The sequence below is a fragment of the Puma concolor genome, chromosome A2, assembly GCF_028749965.1.
Source record: "Puma concolor isolate L17-30 chromosome A2, mPumCon1.1.hap2, whole genome shotgun sequence".
Classification (NCBI taxonomy): Eukaryota; Metazoa; Chordata; class Mammalia; order Carnivora; family Felidae; genus Puma; species Puma concolor.
In genome coordinates this window covers 24,751,022-24,773,686 of record NC_141668.1, presented here as the reverse complement: position 1 = coordinate 24,773,686, position 22,665 = coordinate 24,751,022, and the positions used below count along the sequence as shown (strand labels likewise).

Below are 22,665 nucleotides of genomic sequence, written 5' to 3'. Positions count from 1 at the left end.
AGAAGCAGAAAAGTACTTAAAACACTTTGTTTAAAACATGAGGTAAATACACCTGGATTTGGAGGCCAGGGCAGTTGTGTCTGCCTCATATCAACAAGTCTTCTAATCCTGGGCCAAGAATATTCCAGTATTCTCTTGACTCTCCATTTCTAAAGAAAAATGATTATTCTAGCACCCTCGCCTTCTGTCTCTGGGAGAAGGAGACTGTCAGTCCAGTAGGCCTTGGTTTTTTCCTTCTGCACTGCTGAAGTAAGGAGGGCTCAACTCTGTTCTCCAAGTCATTTGGTAAAATGCCCACATCTCACAACAGTTGTTTCTGTTCACTCCCAGATCTCTGCAGCGTGGCTTTTATACAGAAATGGAGAGCTATTTTTTTTCTACGTGTATCCACCACTCCTCCATGTTCAGGTGCATTCACTCCTCTGTCCCTCGTAATATAGATCCATTCACAGTCTCTTGATTTGTGTTATTTTATGTAAGGTGAGTTTGATTTACTTTTGCCCAAGGGTAAGACTGGAATATGGTCTTCTCTGCTGAACTACTTTTGCTTCCTGGGTTGTTCTGAAGCTTAAGTGCCACACTCTAGAAGCTAGTGGTTTGGACATCACTTTTTTTTAATTATTATTATTTTTCAAATTATCTTTTAAATGTTTTATTTATTTTTAAGACAGAGAGAGACAGAGCATGAGTGGGGATGGGGCAGAGAGAGAGGGAGACAGAATCTGAAGCAGGCGCCGGGCTCTGAGCTGTCAGCACAGAGCCCAATGTGGGGCTCGGACTCACGAACTGTGAGATCATGACCTGAGCCGAAGCCGGACACTCAACCGACTGAGCCACCTGGGTGCCCCTGGACGTCACTTCTATTTATTGCACGGTGGTCACTGGTGCTATTTACCAAGTATTTCCAGCTTCCCACCTTCTGGGCGCATAGTACGATTGGGCTCCCTGATCCTTTGTGGATGGCTGGGAATATGTGAACTTGTGTTTCAGCAGCATAGTACAATCAAAACTATAGTTGGTTTTTTATCTGTGATTTCAGGCACTTTCATGTGCCAGTAGTTTTCCTAGACAGATTTCTTAAATTTGATATATTTTCTTATTCTCACATCTCTCCGACTCATTTGGTATGTTTCAAATTTTAAGTGGGAGAGTTGCATTTTAAGTCTCTTCCCCAAGCGGTTTAACTGCAATGATTTACAGGGTGCCACAACCTTTGAGGTCTTTGCTCTAAGACAGTTGGATCTACTTGGAGGTTTTAGGTTTTAACAACAGATATGATGGTCATACCACTGTTACAGTCTTTCCTACGAGTAGGGTCACCTGCTGTCCCCACTTGCTTGGCAGAGGGGTTTTCTGGGGTGTAGTACTTATCAGAGCTAAAACTGGGACAGGTATAGGTAAACCTGGTCAAGGCAATTAGATGGGTAAGATGGCCAATCGGTTATTCTACCTGAAAAACATGAGTTCAAAATGGCGTCTGTCATTCCAAACATTTCTCAGCTTTATCTGTTAACCAGTTAGGGATGAGAAGCAGTTGCTTCTGTGAACCCTGCAAGCCCGTTGATTTCTGTGGTCTCTCTGCGTCCCTTGTGCTGCTTGCAAACTGGCCAGTTCAGTTCTTGTCTGAGCTAATTCTGTACTTTGTTGATGGTGACCAACAGTATCCAATTCAGGCTGCTAAAATTCTGTTCTCTGACTTTCTCTTACTAGATAGATTAAATAATGTGTGTCTTCTAAGTTACTGTAGACAACAGTTTTACCAGATACTCTTCTACTGTATAACATGAGTTGTCCTCTTTCTTTCAATAAGATCTCTTTGCTGCCCTCCAAGTAAGTTAATGGCACACATACTAAGGCTTTTTCTTTTTTTAACATGCAACGTTCCCCCCCCACTGCCCCCCGCAACACACACATTCCTGTCTCCTTATCAGTCAAGGACACATTAGATTAGGTTATGCTGCAGCAACAACCCTAAATTCTCAGTAGCTTAAAAGAGAGTACATTTGCCCAAGGCAGTACTCCTAGGAAGCAGAATTGGGGCCTAATCAAGGAACATTCCCTTCCTCGGGGTAAGGGGACTTCACTGCATCTGCTCAGTGGCACGTCATAATCATGAGGCTGCTGTGTTTCCCATTCTCCCCCTTTCCCCTCAGTGCATTCATCTTGTCCCCATTCCACCAATATTTACTAATTTTTTTTTAACATTTATTTTTGAGAGAGAGAGACAGAGCATGAGCGGGGGAGGGGCAGAGAGAGAGAGAAGGAGACACAGAATCTGAAGCAGGCTGCAGGCTCTGAGCAAGCTGTCAGCACAGAGCCTGATGTGGGGCTCGAACCCACAAACTGTGAGATCGTGACCTGAGCCGAAGTCGGATGCTCAACCTACTGAGCCACCCAGGCACCCCTCCACCAATATTTATTAGATGTGTGGAAGCACATGGCTTGTCTTTTTAGTTTATAGATCTCCATCTCAAGCCACATCCAAAACTGGTATAGAAACCGTTGTGCATCACTTGGAGATTCTTCAGTTTGGCCTTGATGTTGTGGCTGAAGGGAATTATTGGATTGTCTCCTTCGGGGGAAGTATGGTGAATGGATTCCACCTGCAGGAGGGATAGTGAGCTGAATGATTATTCACTAGAAGGTTCAGTAGTGGTACTCATTAATGTTCTGCAAGTATTTCTGCCCTTGCCTTTCAAGCACACGATAGAAGTGTACTCCCTGACACCTTTGTGGTCGGACAGGGCCATGAATTAGTTCTCGCCAATGAGTTGTGAGTAGAAGTGATGTGTGTTAATTCTAAACTGGAACACTTAAGCACTGGTTCAAAAACCTCCAAAACCTTTAACCTTCTTTTTCCCTCCACTACAGTGACTATCAATGCTCCAAATGCAGCTGTTCCATTAATGTAGGTCCTGGAGTGAGGAAGTCATGGAGCAGAGCCCTTTATCTCTGGTTCATCTCTGGTGAACATGTAGTATAAATGAGAAAGAAACCTCTGTTGTGTTAAGCTACTGCAGCATAACTTGGCCTATCCTGACTGATACATTGCCTTTGGCACCTACTGGGTACCATGCATTGACTAAGATTTCATTACTACCTACTTCAGATAACATGCATAAGACAGCGGGGCGGGGTGGGGGGAACACATAAACAAACCCATAACCTCTCAAGATTCTGTGATAGAAATACGCGTACAGGATTTGAGTACATAAAGTTATTTACTGGCAGGAGGCAGATATTAAGGGAAAGCTTCTTAGAGGGTTTGAATTTTTAAAAATGAATAGGTACCCAAGTTCAGAGTTTCCCACGAGAGGGAACCATGAACAAAGGACATGGAGATGAGCTTAAGAACCCAGAGCGTATTTAGAAAACTGGTAAGTACAAATTTTAAATCCCGGTTATTAGATTGAAGTCTTAGCACTAGTGCCATCTAGTGGAGGCTAAGGAAGAAGGAAACACTAAATCCATGCTGTGTAATGCTTTCTGGATGTGAAGGGCTGTGCCTCTACAGCTTATGATAGATATCAGAATATTAAGGGGTGGAAGATATGATCTAGTCTAATATTGTCCAATAAAAATTAATGCAAGCCACATAGGTAATTAAAATTTGTTTAGTGGTTACATTAAAAAGAAACAGGAAAAAAAAAAAAAATATATATATATATATATATATATATATATATATATATATATATATATATAATTTGTTACAATATTTTTTATTTTAGAGAGAATCTTAATCAGGCTCCATGCTCAGCGCGGAGCCCAACACGGGGCTCGATCCCACAGGATCCTATCTGAGCTGAAATCAAGAGTTGGACGCTCAACCAATTGAGCCACCCAGGCGCCCCAGGAAAAGATATTTTAAACACATTTAACCCAATATATTAAAAAACATTATTTCAACATGTAATCAACTTAAAAAGTTATCTATGAGATACATATTTTGCATTTTATTTTGGTACTACGTGTGTATTTATATTGGTATTTTACACTTAGAACATATTTCATTTGGATTAGCCACATTTCAGGTGCTCTGTAGTCACACATGGCTAGTGGCCACTACATTGGACAGCATAGATCTTTTCATTTGACTGCAGAGGAAATGGAAGCTAAGTAAGTTAGACAATAGCATTGAATTAATGGGTGGTAATTTCCTAGTATGCAGCTCTTTTTTCTACAACATGATTTAAAAAAAAAAAAAAAAAACTCTCCAAAATGCAGTGTAGCAAAATATGTCAACAATGTGCTTTTTCACCCCCAAGGTAATTCTTGTGTGGGCACATGTGAGATTTTTTTTTTTTTCTCTAAGAAAACCTATTGTTACAAATCAAAATTATGAAATGACTGTAACTTGCAGTGTTTACATGCTGCTTTGCCCATAGACTGTCAGTAATGCCTCAGACTTGACTTGCTTTGTATGGCAAACCTGTATCAACTTAATAACTCATAATTCATCACTTAAACACTAACTTTTTATTATTGTGTTTCCTTCTAGACCTTGTTCATACACATTGGACATTTCTATATTGTAATAGTATGAATGCAATTTGGACTCTTTTTTTTCCCTGTTGCTTAACATTATGAAATGGAGAAATAAATAATTGATAAAAGTAGGTAGTTTTATTTAATCTGAGGAATTCTAAATTGGAAAATATGTTCATAAGACTTGTTAGAATAGTGTACTCATTTATGTAAGAAGGGATAGAAACGTTAAATGTATTATACTGTTATAAGTATGTGTAAACTCTAAAAGAATAGAAAAAATAACAGTGGCTTCATTTTGGGGCAAGTGTGATGAGAACTAAGCCAATGATGAGGGTGGGAAGGAGCTCTTCACTCTCCCATTTGAAAGTTTATGATGTTTGTACCTCATGAATGTGTTATTTGTTCACAATTTTAATTTTTAAATGCCTACAATCTTTTACAGTTTCTATTGTAAGAGCCTTCTGGAATTTTAATTGGGATTTTATTGAGCCTACAGATCTTTTCTTTTTTTTTTTTAAGTTTTTATTTATTTTGAGAGAGGGGCGGAGAGGGAGAGAGAGAATCCCAAGCAGGCTCTGTGCTATCAGCATGGAGCTTGATACTGGGCTCAATCCCATGAACTGTGAGATCATGACTTGAGCTGAAATCAAGAGCTGGATGCTCAACTGAGCCACCTAGGTGCCCCCAGCCTATAGATCAATTTGGGATAAATTTACATCTTAATAGTGAATCTTCCAGTCCATGAACATAGTATATCTTTCCTTCTGTTGTTGATAAAGAATTTTGTATCTCTCTTCATGAGTAATGCTGGTTTGTGGTCTGTTACTTTCTTTTCTTGCATTGTCTTTATCTGATTTTGGTAATGCTGGGTTCATAAAATGAGTTGGGAACTGTTTCCTACTCCATTTCCTGAGTTTATATAAGATTAATATTCTTTCTTCCTTAAAAGTTTGATAGACTCATCCAGTGAAGACATATGAGCTTAGAGTTTTATTTGTGGCAAGATAATTACAAATTCAGTTTCTTTTATGAATGTATATTTATTTGATTTGTCCTAAATCTCTTTTTAAGTCATTTTTTTCCTAAGTTTTAGTAATATCTGTGTGATGACATTAGTATAGAACATTTAAGTTGCCAAATTTACTGGCATTAAGTTGTTAAAACTATTTCCATATTATACTTTCAAAATGCACAAGATCTATAGTGATGTTCCCTCCTTTTTTTTCAGATTGGCAATTTACATATTTTCTTTTTTTTTCTAGATCTCATGAACTATACGTTTTTCAATTTTTAGAAATTTAACTGCTCTTTTATTTTTTTAAGTATTTTTTAATGTTTGTTTATATTTTAGAGAGACATAGTGTGAGTGGGGGAGGGGCAGAGAGAGAGGGAGACACAGAATTCGAAGCAGGTTCCAGGCTCTGAGCAGTCAGCACAGAGTTCAATGTGGGCTCAAACCCACAAACTCTGAGATCATGACCTGAGCCGAAGTGGGACGCTAACCGACTGAGCCACCCAGGCACCCCAACTGCTCTTTTTAAAAAATTTAACTTTAAAAAATTAAACAAAAAGGGGGGGGACCTGGGTGGCTCAGTTGGTTAAGCGTCTGACTTCAGCTCAGGTCATAATCTCACGGTTCGTGAGTTTGAGCCCCTCGTTGGCCTCTGTGCTGACAGCTCATAGCCTGGAGCCCATTTGGAATTCTGTGTCTCCCTCTCTCCCTGCCTCTCCCCTACTCATGCTTTGTCTCTCTCTCCTTCAAAAATAAATAAACATTAAAACATTTTTTTAAAAAATTTAGCTTTAGAAGTAGGTTGTTTAATTTCCAAATACCTTGACATTTTCCAAATATTTTTTCTTTCATTGATTTCATTGATTCCAATTTCATTGATTATGTTAACAGAACATACCTTTATAATTTTAATTAGTCAAAATTTATTGAGACTTATTTTATGGCTCAATATATAGTGTATCTTGGTGAATGTTCAATGTGCACTTGAAAAGAATGTCAATTCTGCTATTGAGTGAGCTGTGTTTTACAGAAAGTGTACAAAATATTTTTATCAAAAGTATTAAAAAATACAAAACAATTTTTTTACAAAATTACATAAAGTTCGTTGATAGTGGGGCGCCTGGGTGGCTCAGTTGGTTAAGTGTCCGACTTTGGCTCAGGTCTCACGGTTTGTGGGTCTGAGCCCTGCATCGGGCTCTGTGCTGACAGCTCAGAGCCTGGAGCCTGCTTTGGATTCTGTGTCCCTTTCTCTCTGCCCCTCCCCCACTCATGCTTTCCGTCTCTCTCTGTCTCTCTCTCTCTCTCAAAAATAAACATTAAAACAATTTTTTAAAGTTGGTTGATAGTTATTTAAGTCTTCTGTATCCTTATTGATTTCCTATTTGTTTTAGTTTTATGTTTTTTTAAACTCTGCTATTGGATACGTATACTTTTAGTATTGTTATGTCTTACTAAATTGACCCCCTTATCTTCTTTAAATGTCCCTCTTTATCAAGGTGTATTATTCCTTGTCATGAAGTCTTCCTTATATGATATTAATATAGCCATCTTAGCTAACATACGATTAGTGGCTGCAAAGTCCTTATAACTTATGTGTCTTTATATAGTGTGGATTTCTTGCAGATAGCATTTAGTTGTGCCCTCCTTTTTTAAATTTTTTTTTCAACGTTTATTTATTTTTGGGACAGAGAGAGACAGAGCATGAACGGGGGAGGAGCAGAGAGAGAGGGAGACACAGAATCGGAAACAGGCTCCAGGCTCTGAGCCATCAGCCCAGAGCCTGATGCGGGGCTCGAACTCACAAGCTGTGAGATCATGACCAGAGCCGAAGTCAGACATTCAACCGACTGAGCCACCCAGGTGCCCCACGATGAGCAAGTCTTAAAAAGAAATAAGCTGGGGCGCCTGGGTGGCGCAGTCGGTTAAGCATCCGACTTCAGCCAGGTCACGATCTCGCGGTCCGTGAGTTCGAGCCCCGCGTCAGGCTCTGGGCTGATGGCTCAGAGCCTGGAGCCCGTTTCCGATTCTGTCTCCCTCTCTCTCTGCCCCTCCCCCGTTCATGCTCTGTCTCTCTCTGTCCCAAAAATAAATAAACGTTGAAAAAAAATTAAAAAAAAAAAAAGAAATAAGCCACTACGATACAAACTTCTGCCTCTGATGTAACAGGTTTGGAAAAATACCAATGAGAAGCAGGCCTCCCACCCTATGTTAAGAGAAGCACCAGGAAATTTAACTCTGGTCACAGGAGGATTGTGCCCGTGTGTCTTGAGGGTTTAAAAGACATGAGAGAACCGACTTACCTCCTTGGCTCGCTCCTGTACAAACACCAAAGTGAGAATGCCTGATAGCTATCCAGTCCTAGTCTAAGAGGATAACTAATAACTCACTCCTCCTCAACTTCATGCATCCTGAAGAAGTCTTTAAGTGGAAGTTTCTTCTCCTGGTACCAAAGATAGGAGATTGCAAGGGGAGGGGAGGAGTTGGTGTCACTAAATGGTACACTAGTAAATGTTTCACACCAGGTCTCTGAGTGGGGATATATATATAATATGTAAAATAATAATCATACATGCATACACATGTTATTATTACATATATATATATACGATATGTATAGTGTTATATGCATTATAACTACAATTTAATATACATTATAATTAGTCATATATTATAATCATATCATTATAATTATGTAATATATATGTATGTATATATCTATATGTACATATATGCATACATATAAGTATGTATGTTTTCTCTACAGTTTTACTGACGTAAAGTGCATATAGCACCCAATTTACAACTAACAATAAAATACACAGTGCTCTTGTACGTTTCATATAGCCAATTGATTCTCACAGAAATCTTTCACTGGTTTTTGTCAAACTCTTGTATTCCTAGCCAACCAACGCAACTGACAAGTACAGTTCCGACCAGAATGTTGGCTGATTTTTCCACTTACATTAACGAGTAAGATGAAAGTGAATTAACCTAGTTGTATGTTGGAACTTTACACGTTCATCAGTGACTTCGGCAACTTCTTTGCTAAATCAGATAAGAGCTTTCAAATACTGAAAGCTACTGAGACTCCTCAGATTTTCTGTGTGCCTACAATATGACAGCAACAGCCACACGCAATTTACATCAACATTTTTTCTATCCCTTTATTTTTTTTTATGTGTATTTTTGAGAGAGAGAGAGACAGAAGACAGAGTGTGAGCAGGGGAGGGGCAGAGAGACAGGGAGACACAGGATCCGAAGCAGGCTCCAGGCTCTGAGCTGTCAGCGCACAGCCCGACGAGGGGCTTGAACTCGCGAGCCGTGAGATCATGACCTGAGCCAAAGTCAGACGCTTAACCAACTGAGGTATCCAGGCACCCCTTTATCCCTTTAGGCAGCCAACAAAACGATAAATCGAGGCTTAATTGATTTCCATGGTGTAAATAACTCCCAACATGGCTGGTTTCAAGATAGTGACCAACATGAAGTGACCAACACACCCCGAGAAGATAGGACGAGGTAGTGCAGCATCACACAGTGTTTCTACCCTGTAGATACAACCGATGTAAATAACCTCAAGGGTATAGAGAGTAGTAAAATATAGTAAAACAATTAAGAAGTGGTGAGTTTGGGTCATTACCTTTGCTTTTGTATAATTTGTTGAAGTGTAAGTTTCCGTAGTTAAATTTTTACTATTGGCTATGTTTAACAATGGCTCGTAAAATGCCTGAAAATCCGAATCGTTTTCACGGGTCTCTTTTGTGCTGGCTCCAGCACGCCACTGTGCTGCACTTCCTCATCTGCCCACTGTTCCCAAAGAAATAAGCCTCTTTGCCTTGTTAACAGCCCGGTGTTTCCAAAAAGTTCTCATTTTCTCCCATGAAACGAGGTAGGGAAGATTGGCGTGAATTACTCGTCTTCGTCCCGAGCTCCTCTGGCCCGGGGAGAGCCTGACTTCAGGGAATTCACACAGATAAAGTTTTTGTGAGGGGCTTCGCCATCTGGGGGGAGGATTGAAGGCTGTGGGTTTCTGGAGAAACTGCCTTGCTGTTCCGGCCAGCTCACCACTCTCTTGCCATAACCGTAGTGCATTTTCCTCATGTATGCAGAGAAACTGAGTGAAAAATGGAATAGACTACTATTACTGCTAGTTTGTAGTGCGTAGGAAAGGGGAGAAAAAAGTTCTGCTTATCCCCAATCCTCCCTTGCGTCTTCTTTTTTTCCTTTCCTGTTGTTACCCATCACATTCCTTGATGTCATGCCTGCCATTGTGAGCCGACAGGCCCTCCCTGGCCTGGTGGACAGCTTGTAAGTCAGGAGGGGAGGGGGAGCTGTGGAGGTTGGGGGGAGCAGTGGTCACACCAACACCTTGGAATTGGGCTGGGTCTGAGTGGAGCCCCAGAGATGTTCTCCAGCCCATTCTTCCCAAGAACCGATGAGTAAAATTAGGGGCCTCCCACCTGAGGTCAGGGAACCAGGCCCTGGAGTGGATCTGGGGGTGGAAGACGGCCTTCTTTGTCAACTGATTCATTCTCCAGAATTCAACTTGTTCTCCGACTCGGTGGTATTTGAAAGCAACTTTATCCAGGTACCTGTGTGCAGCTCAGAACCCACTTTCTTTCGCTTTCCAGAACTTGTTCCTAAGGGTTGGTCCAAAACTGCTGGTCCAAAAAGGCCTCTGAAAGCCCTAGGGAGGAGAAGGAGGCTGCTATGGCTAGGGACAACCAGAGGGTCTGGATCCCAAGTTCAGCTCAGTTTGTGCCTATAGCATGATGGGGCTCCTTGAAGGTCATATGCTTTCAGGAAATAGAACTACAAACTGCAAAAGGGGACCTCAGGGCTCACCCTGCAGGCAGGGTCCATGGGCCACTAGGGAAGGAATGGTTGGTTAGAGGGAATGAAGGTTGTTTTTAGAATCCCTGCTCTGAAATCCAACCTCCTCTCCATGGGATGGTTTAGAAATAGCCTTGTTTGAGAGCCAAGCCCCTAGAATCGGCCTTGCCCAGATTCTACATCCCCTAAAAGAGGGTGCTATGGCCATTGGAAGTTAGCATTTTTGGCCTGGGAAGCATGAGGCCACTGGGAGTATGGGATAGTCATATGACATCTTGGGGCACCTGACTGGCTCAGTGGGTAGAGCATATGACTCTTTGTCTTGGGGTCATGAGTTCAAGCCTCATGTTGGGGGTAGAGTTTACCTTAAAAAAAAAAAAAAAGTGCGTGTGACATCTTACTGAGGGCCTGCCCACCTACCTCCCTCTAGAAGTCTAGCTGGGATCTGCATACCTGTGCTCCTTTGCAAGTGCCGCATGACCAGCTTCTCACGGTCTGTGTGCTGTGTGCTGTGTGCGGGGCAGGAGATGCAAAGAGAGATCAGATGGTATCCCTGGCCAAGGAGCTCATGAATTTGTCAATTTAAAGGGCATGTTATAACATGGTCACTGCTAAGAAAGCTCTGGCAGGTGGTTTGGACAAACTCATCCCTAAAGCATGAGCAGAGAGAAGGGTGCTAGTGTCCAGGGAGTTCAGCGCACTTTTTGGAGTTTGGCAGTTGAAGAAGGCTGCCCAGAGGAGGAGGTGAAGCCCTTCTTGGAGGTATCCCTAAGACTTTGGTAAGTGGAGGAGCAGAGGGAGGACACTGCAGGCCAAGGGACTTCAGTTACCTGGGTGAAAGTGGGAGGCTAGAACCCATAGGGAGGGTCTGTGCTCAGGAATCCATGTGATGGGGTCACAAAGCAGTGAGGAGTCACAGGAGAGAGTGGAGACAATTTGAGCTCAATTAGAAGACGCGTTCACAGAGCAGCAAGCTACTCCCTGATGGAGCCCCCCAGATTTCAAAGAGCTGGTTCGCCGCTCCGAGTGCTCCCCGGTTCCTGCACTGCTCCCAGGGGGCTGCAGAGTGGGGCAATCAGCTGGCAGCCCGCGGGCGTGCTCCTTCCTAACACAGTCTCAGCGGAGGAAGAGCAGGGACGTGGCAGATCCAGACTCGGGATAGCGAATTCCAGTCATTTCTATCTGGGTGTGAGGTTTTGGCAGGAGGTTTATTCTCTTACTCTGTTCTCTTTGACCTGCTATTAAAACTGTGTAGATTCTCTGGGTGGACACTTAGTGATTCATGCAGCAGGAAACTCGGACTGTTCCGGGGAGGGCAAAGCCTGTCTGCTGGAGCTGCCCCATGGCAGAGTGAAAAGTTGACCTGAAAGGAATCACCCCACACAATTAGGTGGCTCCCTTTCTCCCCTCTCCTCAGTATCACCTCTCTGCCATCACCTGGAAGAAACATCACTCACAAACCTTTACTTAGCACTTACTCTCAATGTGTGCCGCCCCTGTGTTTCGTAGTACATGTGAATGTCATTCCGCACTGTGGGCTCCAAGAAATGTTTGTTTTTGTTTTTTCCTTCAAAACGAAAATGGACTTTTCTTAGGAGCGCCATCTAGTCGGGCGTATGGGAACTGAAATTTCAGTTATTCCTGGGGCTTTCCCCTTGTCCCCGGCTCCACCATGGTTGTGAAATGGTGTCAATGGTCCTACAAAGTCTAGAACGTTGGGAGAAGGCTCTCTGGTCGGTCACTCCTCAAATGTTCCTTACCTTACCTTGGTCCTTGTGGTTCCTTGGAGGCTTCTCTGCCCGCCCTGGACAGTGAGGCGGGTGTGTCTTAGCTGAAATACTGTGCCCAGTGCAAAGCATCCAGTCTCCCTGGGCTGCCTCTGATGCTGCAAGAGAACAGGTTCTCACGAGATCTAGCAACAGCCGGGCCCTCCCTCATCTTGTGGGAAGCTCCCCAGTCGTCCCTCAAGCTGGGCTGCCTGGGTCTGCCCCATTCACTAGCTCTTTCCTCACTCTCCTCCCCTTCTGGAACCTTCTTTACACAATCTCCCTTCCAGATCATTGGAAACCTGTGCTGGCTGCTTCTACCCGAGGATGGGGGAATAAAATGTCAATGCCTCTCAGCTTTTTCTTACTAATGCATCCCTTTAACGTTGGATAATGCAGAGGATGCAAAGGAGGGCAACACAGTTTCCTGTCGCCAATGAGCTGGTGTATTTGGAGAGACCCACAAAAAGGATGGATGCTGGTCATTGCCCAGGCCAGTGTGCCGCACACTTGCTCCGAGCATGTCCCCAAGTTAAAGTGCTGCTTTCCAGCACCTGTATTCTCCCACCCTTGCCTTCCTCTTTCTCCCTGACCCATGTACCTGGGCTGATTTCCAGGTCACTAAGCCCGGGAGCTGGATGGATGTCTATGAAGGTTCTACCACTGTGATCCTCGGGGTGACCTCCTCAGTGCCCTCCTTGCCACTCCCCAACATCCTCCTGATGGCCAACGTCACCTGGCCCCAGGGTCAGTTTTCCACCTGGAGCTCACCTGATTGTGCTCCAGTGGTCACCCTCAGCAGGTAAAGAAAGGCCGCAGAAGGGGTGGGATGACCACATTGTTTTGCAGCTGGATTTTAGATAAAAAGAAAGGACAGTATATAAGCTATGTGTATACACGATGTATAGTGTATAAACTGTAGAATTCATTCATTAAAAAACATGTCTTTCGTATCTGGATATACCAGACACTGTGCTTGTTGAAGTTATAGAGCCCTGGTCTCTGTCTCAGCCTAGTCTTTGAGGATCTTGGCTTCCTTTTATTTACTTTTATATTGTCACTATAGACTTAGGGGGTTTCCCCCGCAAAAAGGCGAGGGGTATGAAAGTCAGATGGGATTATGGAGTGTTACAATTGAAAAAAAAAAAACAAATACTGGATGTACAGGACACATCCACCCTTCTTACTGTCTCAGCAAGGTTAACTAGGATACAGGGAGGAGATCTGGATGGAAATAGGGTCAGAACACCTGAGTTCCAGTTCCTACTTAATGTGGTCTAAACTTGGGCACATCAGTTAGCTGTTCTGAGCCTCAGTTTCACCATCTGTACAATGGAATGAAAAATACCTTTCTTTCCTCAAAGGGTGTGAGGATTGAATGAGAGGTTAGACATCGTCTATCAGCCATTGTTATTGATGTGGGCAGGTTCTTTAGTGATGAAGGCCCTGAAAGTCAGAGAAGAGTTAGTTTTAGTAATCATTCCCACTCCCAGACCATGAGCTTTCTCCCATGGGCATCCCCCAAGCAGAGGCGGGAGCCTAGTGAGATGGGGCCAGGCTCTAGGTAGGCACGCATGATTGATTGAATGCATGGGCCCCTCTGCTGTGGGGATTTCCCAATTGTGTCCAGGATTCTCCCCCTGAAGTTTGTGGAGCTACAAATCTGTGACCGGCTCCAACGCATCCTGAGGGTTAGGACAGTGACTGAAAAGATCTACTACCTGAGGCTCCACGAACACCACCCAGAGGCCGTATTTCAATTCTGGATCCGCTTGGTGAAAATTCTGCAGAAAGGTCTGTCCATCACCACCAAAGACCCAAGAATCCAATTCACGCACTGCCTGGTGCCCAAAATGTCCAACAGCTCCACCGAAATAACAGTAAGTGGGGCCTCCCGCCAAGACCTGCAGCGAGATGGGGGATGGGAAGCCCAGCTCCTTAGAGGATTGGTGGGCATTAAAGTCTGGTGTTGCAGGGGCAGACTTCGTTTTCAAAGGGCCAAGGATACACACGCATCAAACTGGGGTCTACAAACATAAAAAGCAAATGAATTTCTTTTTCTTAAAAAAAAGAGCTATAAAGTGGTTATCTCACTTAAAAATTGTTTTCTGTTAGGTTTTTTGTTTTTAAGTTTTAAAAAAGGAATAATGCTCACTGAAGAAAATTAGAAAATCACAGAAAAATCACCCCTACTTCTCTCCAACCCCAAGCAATCACTTGGAACATTCTGGCATACTTCCTTCCAGTCTTCCATTTTGTGTATTTTTTTTTTCCTTTTTTTTGTTTGATCTCTATTAGGTTTTGGCATTAGAGTTATGCTGTCTTCTTAATATCAACTGAAGAATTTTGCATATGCTTTCACATTGTTGAATATATTGAAACTTTGAAAACATTTATTCTTTAACGTTAGAGGCTAGATTGAATTTGCCAGGTTCTTTTTTTTTTTTAATGTTTGCTTGTTTATATATTTATTCTTTCTCCAATTTTTTATTTAAATTCCAGTTAGTTAACATACAGTGTAGTATTAGTTTCAGGAGTAGAATTTAGTGATTCATCACTTACCTACAATACCCAGTGCTCATCACAAGTGCCCTCCTTAATGCCCATCACCCATTTAACCCTCCCCCTGCCCACCTCCCTCCATCAACCCTCTATTTGTTCTCTATAGTTAAGAGTCTGTTTCCTGGTTTGCCACCACCCCCTGATTTTTATTTGTTTTGTTTCTTAACAGTTTTCCATCTTTTTTTTCCCCTAGATCACTTTTTTAAAAAATTTACATCCAAGTTAGTTAGGATATAGTGCAACAATAATTTATCCATTTAGCGCATCCCCCCTCCCACATCCCCTCCAGTAACCCTCTGTTTGTTCTCCATATTTAAGAGTCTCTTATGTTTTGTCCCCCTCCCTGTTTTTATATTATTTTTGCTTCCCTTCCCTTATGTTCGTCTGTTTTGTATCTTAAAGTCCTCATATGAGTGAAGTCATATGATTTTTGTCTTTCTCTGACTGACTAGCTTCGCTTAGCATAACACCCTCTAGTTCCATCCACGTAGTTGCAAATGGCAAGATTTCATTCTTTTTGATTGCCGAGTAATACTCCACTGTACATCTTCTTTATCCATTCATCCATCAGTGGACATTTGGGCTGTTTCTGTACTTTGGCTACTGTTGATAGTGCTGCTATAAACATGGGGGCGCATGTGCCCCTTCGAAACAGCACACCTGTATCCCTTGGATAAATACCTAGTAGTGCAATTGCTGGGTCGTAGGGTGGTTCTATTTTTAATTTTTTGAGGAAGCTCCATACTGTTTTCCAGAGTGGCTGCACCAGCTTGCATTCCCACCAACAATGCAAAAGAGATCCTCTTTCTCCACATCCTTGCCAACATCCGTCGTTGCCTGACTTGTTAATGTTAGCCATTCTGACAGGTGTGAGGTGGTATCTCATTGTGGTTTTGATTTGTATTTTCCTGATTATGAGTGATGTTGAGCATTTTTTCATGTGTCAGTTGGCCATCCAGATGTCTTCTTTGGAGAAGTGTCTATTCATGTCTTTTGCCCATTTCTTCACTGGATTATTTGTTTTTTGGGTGTTGAGTTTGATAAGTTCTTTATAGATTTTGGATACCAACCCTTCACTGATGTGTTGTTTGCAAATATCTTCTCCCATTCCGTCCGTTGCCTTTTAGTTTTGCTGATTGTTTCCTTCGCTGTGAAGAAGCTTTTTATTTTGATGAGGTCCCAATCGTTCATTTTCGCTTTTGTTTCCCTTGCCTCTGGAGACGTGTTGAGTAAGAAGTTGCTGCGGCTGAGATCAAAGAGGTTTTTGCCTGCTTTCTCCTCCAGGATTTTGATGGCTTCCTGTCTTACGCTTAGGTCTTTCATCCATTTTGAGTTTATTTTTGTGTATGGTGTGAGAAAGTGGTCCACGTTCATTTTTCTGCACGTCGCTGTCCAGTTTTCCCAGCACCACTTGCTGAAAGACTATCTTTATTCCATTGGATATTCTTTCCTGCTTTGTCAAAGATTAGTTGGCCCTACGTTTGTGGTCCATTTCTGGGTTCTCTCTTCTGTTCCATTGATCTGAGTGTCTGTTTTTGTGCCAGTACCGTACTGTCATGGTGATTATGGTTTTGTGATACGGTTTTGGGGTCCGGACAGTCTTCCATCTTAAATTAATTTTTCATTTATATATTTGAGGATATTCAATACATAATAAATGTCTGAATGTTGCTTTTTTTCAGTTGAGATTATATCAGAAGCATTTTCCCGTTTCTTTTTAAAGCTCTTCATACACATCATTTTGATAATTTCATGCCGTTCCAGTAGTTGTGTGAATGAATTAAAATTTACTTCGCCATTCTCCTGTTATCAGACATTTAGAGTTGTTTCTAACTTTTCATTATGGTAAATGATGCTAGAACAAGCATTTGTGTGAACTGACCACATTGCTGCTTGTTTTCTCAGAATAGATTATTAGAAGCAGAATTCAAAGGGTATGAGCATTTTTAAGGCTCTTGATACATATTGCCAGATTATTTCCAGAAAGCTCATGCCAAAGTCTACTCTCTCCAGTAATATGAGTGTCTATGTCACTGTGTCCTTATCACAATAGAGAAGCATAAATTTTTTTTTAAATTTTTTTTTCAACGTTTATTTATTTTTGGGACAGAGAGAGACAGAGCATGAACGGGGGAGGGGCAGAGAGAGAGGGAGACACAGAATCAGAAACAGGCTCCAGGCTCTGAGCCATCAGCCCAGAGCCCGACGCGAGGCTCGAACTCACGGACCGCGAGATCGTGACCTGGCTGAAGTTGGACGCTTAACCGACTGCGCCACCCAGGCACCCCGAAGCACAAATTTTAATAAATTTTCTAGTATGATAGGTGAAAAAGTAACAGCCATTTGATTTTCAATGAGTTTGAACATCATTATACAGTCTTTTTGTGCCCTTTGGCGATTTCTCTATTGGCATTTTGTGTTTTTTTCTAAACTGGTTTGTAAAATAAAGCTTTTTATGTATCAAGAAGTTTAACCCTTGAATCACAAGTGTCTATAAACCTTTCCCCCAAGGATTCACTTTTTCCTCTCAGTTTATTTGAGGCTCCCCACCCCCCACCCCTTTTGACACAGAGAAGGCTTTTCCAGGACCTGCTTAGGGTAGAAGCACAGAAAGAAAGAGATCGATAGGCTGGATTGCCTAACACCTTCAGATTTCAGAACCTAAACCCTTTCTTCCTCTTGTCTCAGTTGAAGGCCTTTCCGTATTATTATCACTGCCTTCCAAAGTCAGCTTCCCAGCCCTGCTGCTCTCGTTCTTAATGTTCAGGCACAGTAGCCGTTGGCAGCCCAGCAGAGAGAGGACGTTATCCCGCCAGGGCCCAGTTGGGCTCTGATGATTCTGGGGCTTGATGCTTAAGAAACAGGTTTCCGGGTCGAGGCTGGAAGACTCAAGGCTGAGTCCCTTCAAGGTTCTGGCCCAAGGAGGCTGAGAACTCCAGGCAGACCTGGTCATCTGACTGTAACTTTCTCCACCCAGCCTGAAAGCAGCCTCCTGCCATCCGCCCAGCCCAGCGAAAGCTTCATGCTGTTGACAGCCGAGCAGACCAGTGACAGTTTCTCGAATATCACAGGGAGGCCCCAGCTCACAGCGGACAGGTGGGTCCTCCATGCAGGCAGCTCCGGCATCCCTTCCCGCAGCACTGAGCCGTGGGTGGGGACGGTGGCACCCTCGGCCAAACTACCTCAGTTCCTTCTTTTTATTCTAGACCATTATGCATATGATTTCTCCCCTCAGTTTTATTATAAGCCTGTCAAAAACAGGGTCTGTGGCTGTTGGGTCTGAATATTCCCTAGGCAAACTGCAGTGCTTTCATAGACGGTGCTCAATAAAAAGAACGAGGGGTGAGTAAGTTATCAGAGGGGGGTGAGCTGATCAGGCAGATTCATGGAGCTCCATATCGACTACCTCCAAACCCGGTTCACCAGGGTCCCCCGGGTAAGACAGTTCTGAGTTCTCTTCACCTCACTTATCTGTTCTGTAAAATGGACAGAATAGACAGTAACCCAAAGCAGACATGGCTCCAAAGCCATTTACTAATTCACTAATTGTATGAGACTCTGTGCAACGAGCGATGGAAAACAAAAGCAAGATCACCCAATCGACACATTGAACAAGTATAACTTGCAGGATACCATCAAAATGTAAATTTATTTTGGGGGCACCTGAGTGGCTCAGTCGGTTAAGCATTCGACTTTGGTTCGGGTCATGATCTCACGGTTCGTGGGTTCAAGCCCCACGTCGGGCTCTGTACTGACAGCTTGGAGCCTGGAGCCTGCTTTGGATTCTATGTCTCCCTCTCTCTCTGCCTTTCTCCCGCTTGTGCTCTGTCTCTGTCTCTCTCTCTCTCAAAAATAAACACTAAGAAAGTTTTTTTAATGTAAATTTATTTTTGTCTTCCCTTTATAATTTTTTCAGTGGGAGTTTTCTTCTTGCCCTTAGATAAAAGCTGATTCTCTGACAGGCCCCCTAAGCATATGGGCTCCCTCTTAGAATATAAAAGGTCCTCTGGTCCCTTTAAACTGAAAAAGAAGCATCAATTCTGAAATTAAAATGTGGCTGATAATTACCAAAACCCTGAACTGTTCACACCTTCCCTCAGTCTGGCCTCATGTTAAGATGGCCCTTCACGGTGGGCACTGGGTTTTCACTCCTCTTCTCCTTCTGTTTCCTAACTTAAATTTTTTTTTTAATGTTTATTTATATTTTGAGAGAGAGAGAGAAAGAGAGCGGGGGAGGTGCAGAGAGAGACAGAGACCGAATCCGAAGCAGGCTCCAGGCTCTGAGCTGTCAGCACAGAGCCAACACGGGGCTCGAACTCATGAACTGTGAGATCATGACCTGAGCAGAAACTGTATGCCCAGCTGACTGAGCCACCCAGGCACCCCCTGTTTCCTAACTTTAAAGCTAATTTTTTCTCTTAGAAGCTTCCTTGGGTTCTTTAAAGTCCCACACCTGACACCCCCCTCATTCCCAACTGCAACTCTGGTGATGCTCTGACACCTTCCTTTCCTCCAGCCACCACCCCCCTCGGGCTCTGGCTGTAAGGACGTTCTCTTGGGCAGGGCTTACAATGGCTCCAGGCTGGCTCTCTCTGTCTCAGGTATAGTCCACGTCTGGCCCTCGAGAAATGTCCTCTCAGACTTTGATGAGCCCCTGGACACAGGAATGACTCCTCTTCACTCCTCCACCCAAGAGACCTATTCTTCCATCTTTCCCGCCCTTCAGATTTCCTGCTCAGGACTTGTGTCCCTACCTACGGGGTCTCCGAGGACCCCTGCCTCCAGGGGGCCCCAGTTCAAAATCTCTGGATGATCCTAGGAAGCCCCTCTCTTTCAGCTTCAGGGGGAAAAGGCAGCAGCTTTAGACAAGGGACTCTCCACACCCCTTCTCTCTCTCAGTGCTGTTTTAGCCTCCCTCTGGGGCAGGGTCCCCGTGGTGGTCATGCTGGGCTGCTCTCCCAGGTCATTGTGTGCCTTTATATGTGCTTTCCAGTCTTGTGGTTCTTGGGTTTTGTTTTGTTTTGTTTTGTTTTACTTTCAAGATAGTTGTATTGAATTATAATGCAAAAGTGTCTCTTTTGGATACTCTTGTTATTTGAATATTGGCTCATCTTTGCCTATCTAATAGAGCTGTCATTTTCTCTTTTTCTTTCTTTAAGCTCTCCTTCTATTCTTTTCTTCCTCTTAAGGCACTGTCTGCTTTGTTTGCTCCTGTATTCTTTCTGGTTTAGGCTTCATTTTGGGAAATAATGGTTTCTTTAAAAATGTTTGACTCTCTCCTCAGTTTCATCACCCCATTTACAAATCTTTTAAGTTCTGACTTGGGTGGCACCCTCATATAGTCTATCACTTTCTTAATTTCTTTTAGCTCATTTTGAAATGCTAGGTTGTACTTTTCATTTGTTTTGCAGGCATATCTTTTTTAGTGTGCTTTCATTGTAAGCATTTAGTATGCTTCATATACTTTGTTTTTCTCATATAATTTTGTGTGGCGTTTGGTTACTATCCTTTTCCGACAGTTATTTTTAACGTGAAAATGATTTTCCTGAACCTTTGGGAGTGACGGTCAGTCCAGGTTGCTTTCTGGTTTGGTCTCTAGAGCTCCCTCTTGTGTGGCTTTTGGGAAGTGTTGATGGCCTTGCACTTCTAGGGCTGTGATCCTCTCTCCTGTCTTTAGCTGATCTTTCTCTTTTCTTTGCTTTTATTCTTCCCGTCCTACTTAATTTGGACCCCGTTTCCAGTGGCTTTTCCTTAGTGTGAGGCTGTGTCTTGCAAGAGAGAGTGTTCCGATGGCTTCAAGAGACCATAAGGCATGTAGGGCTCCAACCTCTTCCGACTCAGCCAGAGCCCTTGCACTTACTTCCAGTTTCCTCCTCCTCAAACTGTCCCGGGCACTTTCCACTGAGAACCTGTGGGGGGAATAGGAGCACCCCTGTCTTCAGATACATCAGATGCTCTGTTGCTGCTCTGTGCGTCCTCGTACACAGATATGGACAGATACGCAAGATAACCGTCTGGGTCTTGGAGCAGTCTGTAGCTGGAATTTTTTTTATCCTGAGCTTTCTCAAACAGGCCTTTACCTGTGGGACTCATGTTGGCCTAAACTGAAGTGGGTAAAACCTAAGCCCGGGGCCACCAAGACTGGCAAGTCCCTCGGGCACCCCCAGCTTCAGCCCACACTTTGCCAGTCTTTAATTTTTGACCCCTGGGATTGTTCTTTGCTTTTTGTGGGCTTAACAATACATTTTAAATTATGTGATTATATTTTATCTAGAATCTCTAGGTGTTTTATGGCAAAGATTTTGTAGACTATTTGGCCATTTTGCCAGGCTCTGGCTACATAACTAAACTTATTTTCACTTAAAAAATCATCGCATCTTATCTTTGAATAGTTACAGTGTGAGTGATTTTTATTTTCCATTTGGTGCTTTTTTGTGGTTTCCCTCGTTTTCATTTTTTTTTTTTTTAATTTTTAGAGAGAGAGAGCAGGGAAATGAGGCAGAGGGGGAGAGAGAGAGAGAGAGAGAGAGAGAGAGAGAGAGACTCTCAAGAAGGCTCCACACTCAGTGAGGAGCCTGGTGCGGGACTCAATTCCATGACCCTGGGATCACGACCTGAGCCAAAATCAAGAGCCAGATGCTCAACTGACTGAGCCACCCAGGTGCCCCAACATGGTTATTTTAAATGAAAAAACAAACAAAAAACAAACCGGGGGTTCCTGGGTGGCTCAGTTGGTTAAGAGTCTGACTTGGGCTCAGGTCATGAGTTCAAGCCACGCACTGGGCTCTCTGCTGTCAGCACAGAGCCCACTTTGGACCCTCTGTCTCCCTCTCTCTCTGCCCCTCCCCCCCCAAAAATAAACGTTGAAAAATAAAATAAAATAACCATGTATTTCACTTAGAATCAAAATTTTTAAAAATGTTAGCCACACTCTGTGTTTTTCTAGGCACATTCAGTGGCTGTAACTTTTTTCAAAGCTGTTACTGTTTTGGAGAACTGTCGTGAGGTTTTCTTTTCCTTATGCTGATAGCTGTCAGGTTATAGTGGGCATCAGGCAGATCCCACGGGGCTCAGGTCTTGCCTTTGAGTCTTAGTTAACAAATTAGGTTCTCACCACATAAAAGTGGTGCTTAAGATTTGGAGGGGTGTCTGTTCCACTCCAGCAGAGCAGACCTTAGCCAGAGCCTCCCTCCTGCTTGGTTTTCTTTGTTCAAGTCACTCTCCCTCTCTCTTTATGTTTATTTATTTATTTTGAGAGAGAGAGAGAGTGAGAGAGCGTGTGCATGTGAGTGGGGGAGGGGCAGAGAGAGGGAGAGAGAGAGAATCCCAAGCAGGCTCCACACTGTCTGCACACAGATCTCACGGGTTCAAACCCATGAACCCGTGAGATCATGACCTGAGCTGAAGTCGGACGCTTAACCAACTGAGCCATCCAGGCGTCCCCAAGTCTCTCTTGATATATCATACCATTTATACGTGTCGTCCCTGGCCAGCATTCCCACGTCCACATCTACATTCAAGGCACTTGTACTGGAAAATATACAATTTAGAAACAGTTTTTTAAATTAAACTTTTAACAATGCTTTCTCTTTCTTTTATTGCTTTCAATGACTCCAAAATTCCTGGGCTCCAACAGTAACACCAATGTCGCCATCAAAATAGACAATTTGGACAGCTCTAAGACCCCCTTGCGGGTGGCATCTCCAGTCAGTTTGAAAATACCCATGAGAGCTGCCTTGAGCCACAGCCTCTGGGAACAAGAGAATCCAGATGAGCACTTCCTGCAGGCTCCTGTTGCCAGTTCCCTAGGAGAGAACTTTTTTGGACCCTGACACCTATCCAGAACGGGGCGATCTTCCCTAGCTTCATTCTGTGCGCTTGCTACAATCTCCTATCAATGCTGTTTTCCCACTGTGGGCAAAAAGACCGTGGGAGAGGTATGAGGGTGCTTATAACACAGTGCTTTGTACTTCCACCAATAAACCTCCAAGTGAGTTCCTA

General features: G+C 43.3%; 1 protein-coding gene across 2 annotated transcripts in view; it reads left to right on the top strand.

Annotated features, from left to right (window-relative positions):
* Nucleotides 1-22,665, top strand: part of GARIN1A (golgi associated RAB2 interactor 1A) — a 24,888-nt gene extending 2,223 nt beyond the window's left edge. Inside the window, exons 1-5 of one of the 2 annotated variants that reach the window (XM_025929852.2) lie at nucleotides 9,825-10,091; nucleotides 12,720-12,904; nucleotides 13,733-13,982; nucleotides 17,642-17,760; nucleotides 22,301-22,665. In XM_025929852.2, coding sequence (XP_025785637.1) covers nucleotides 9,939-10,091; nucleotides 12,720-12,904; nucleotides 13,733-13,982; nucleotides 17,642-17,760; nucleotides 22,301-22,496 — 903 coding nt within the window. In that variant the 5' untranslated portion in view covers nucleotides 9,825-9,938 and the 3' untranslated portion in view covers nucleotides 22,497-22,665. Of the gene's footprint in view, nucleotides 1-9,824; nucleotides 10,092-12,719; nucleotides 12,905-13,732; nucleotides 13,983-17,641; nucleotides 17,761-22,300 lie in introns of those variants that run through there. The other variant, XM_086690859.1, reaches the window with a different exon arrangement.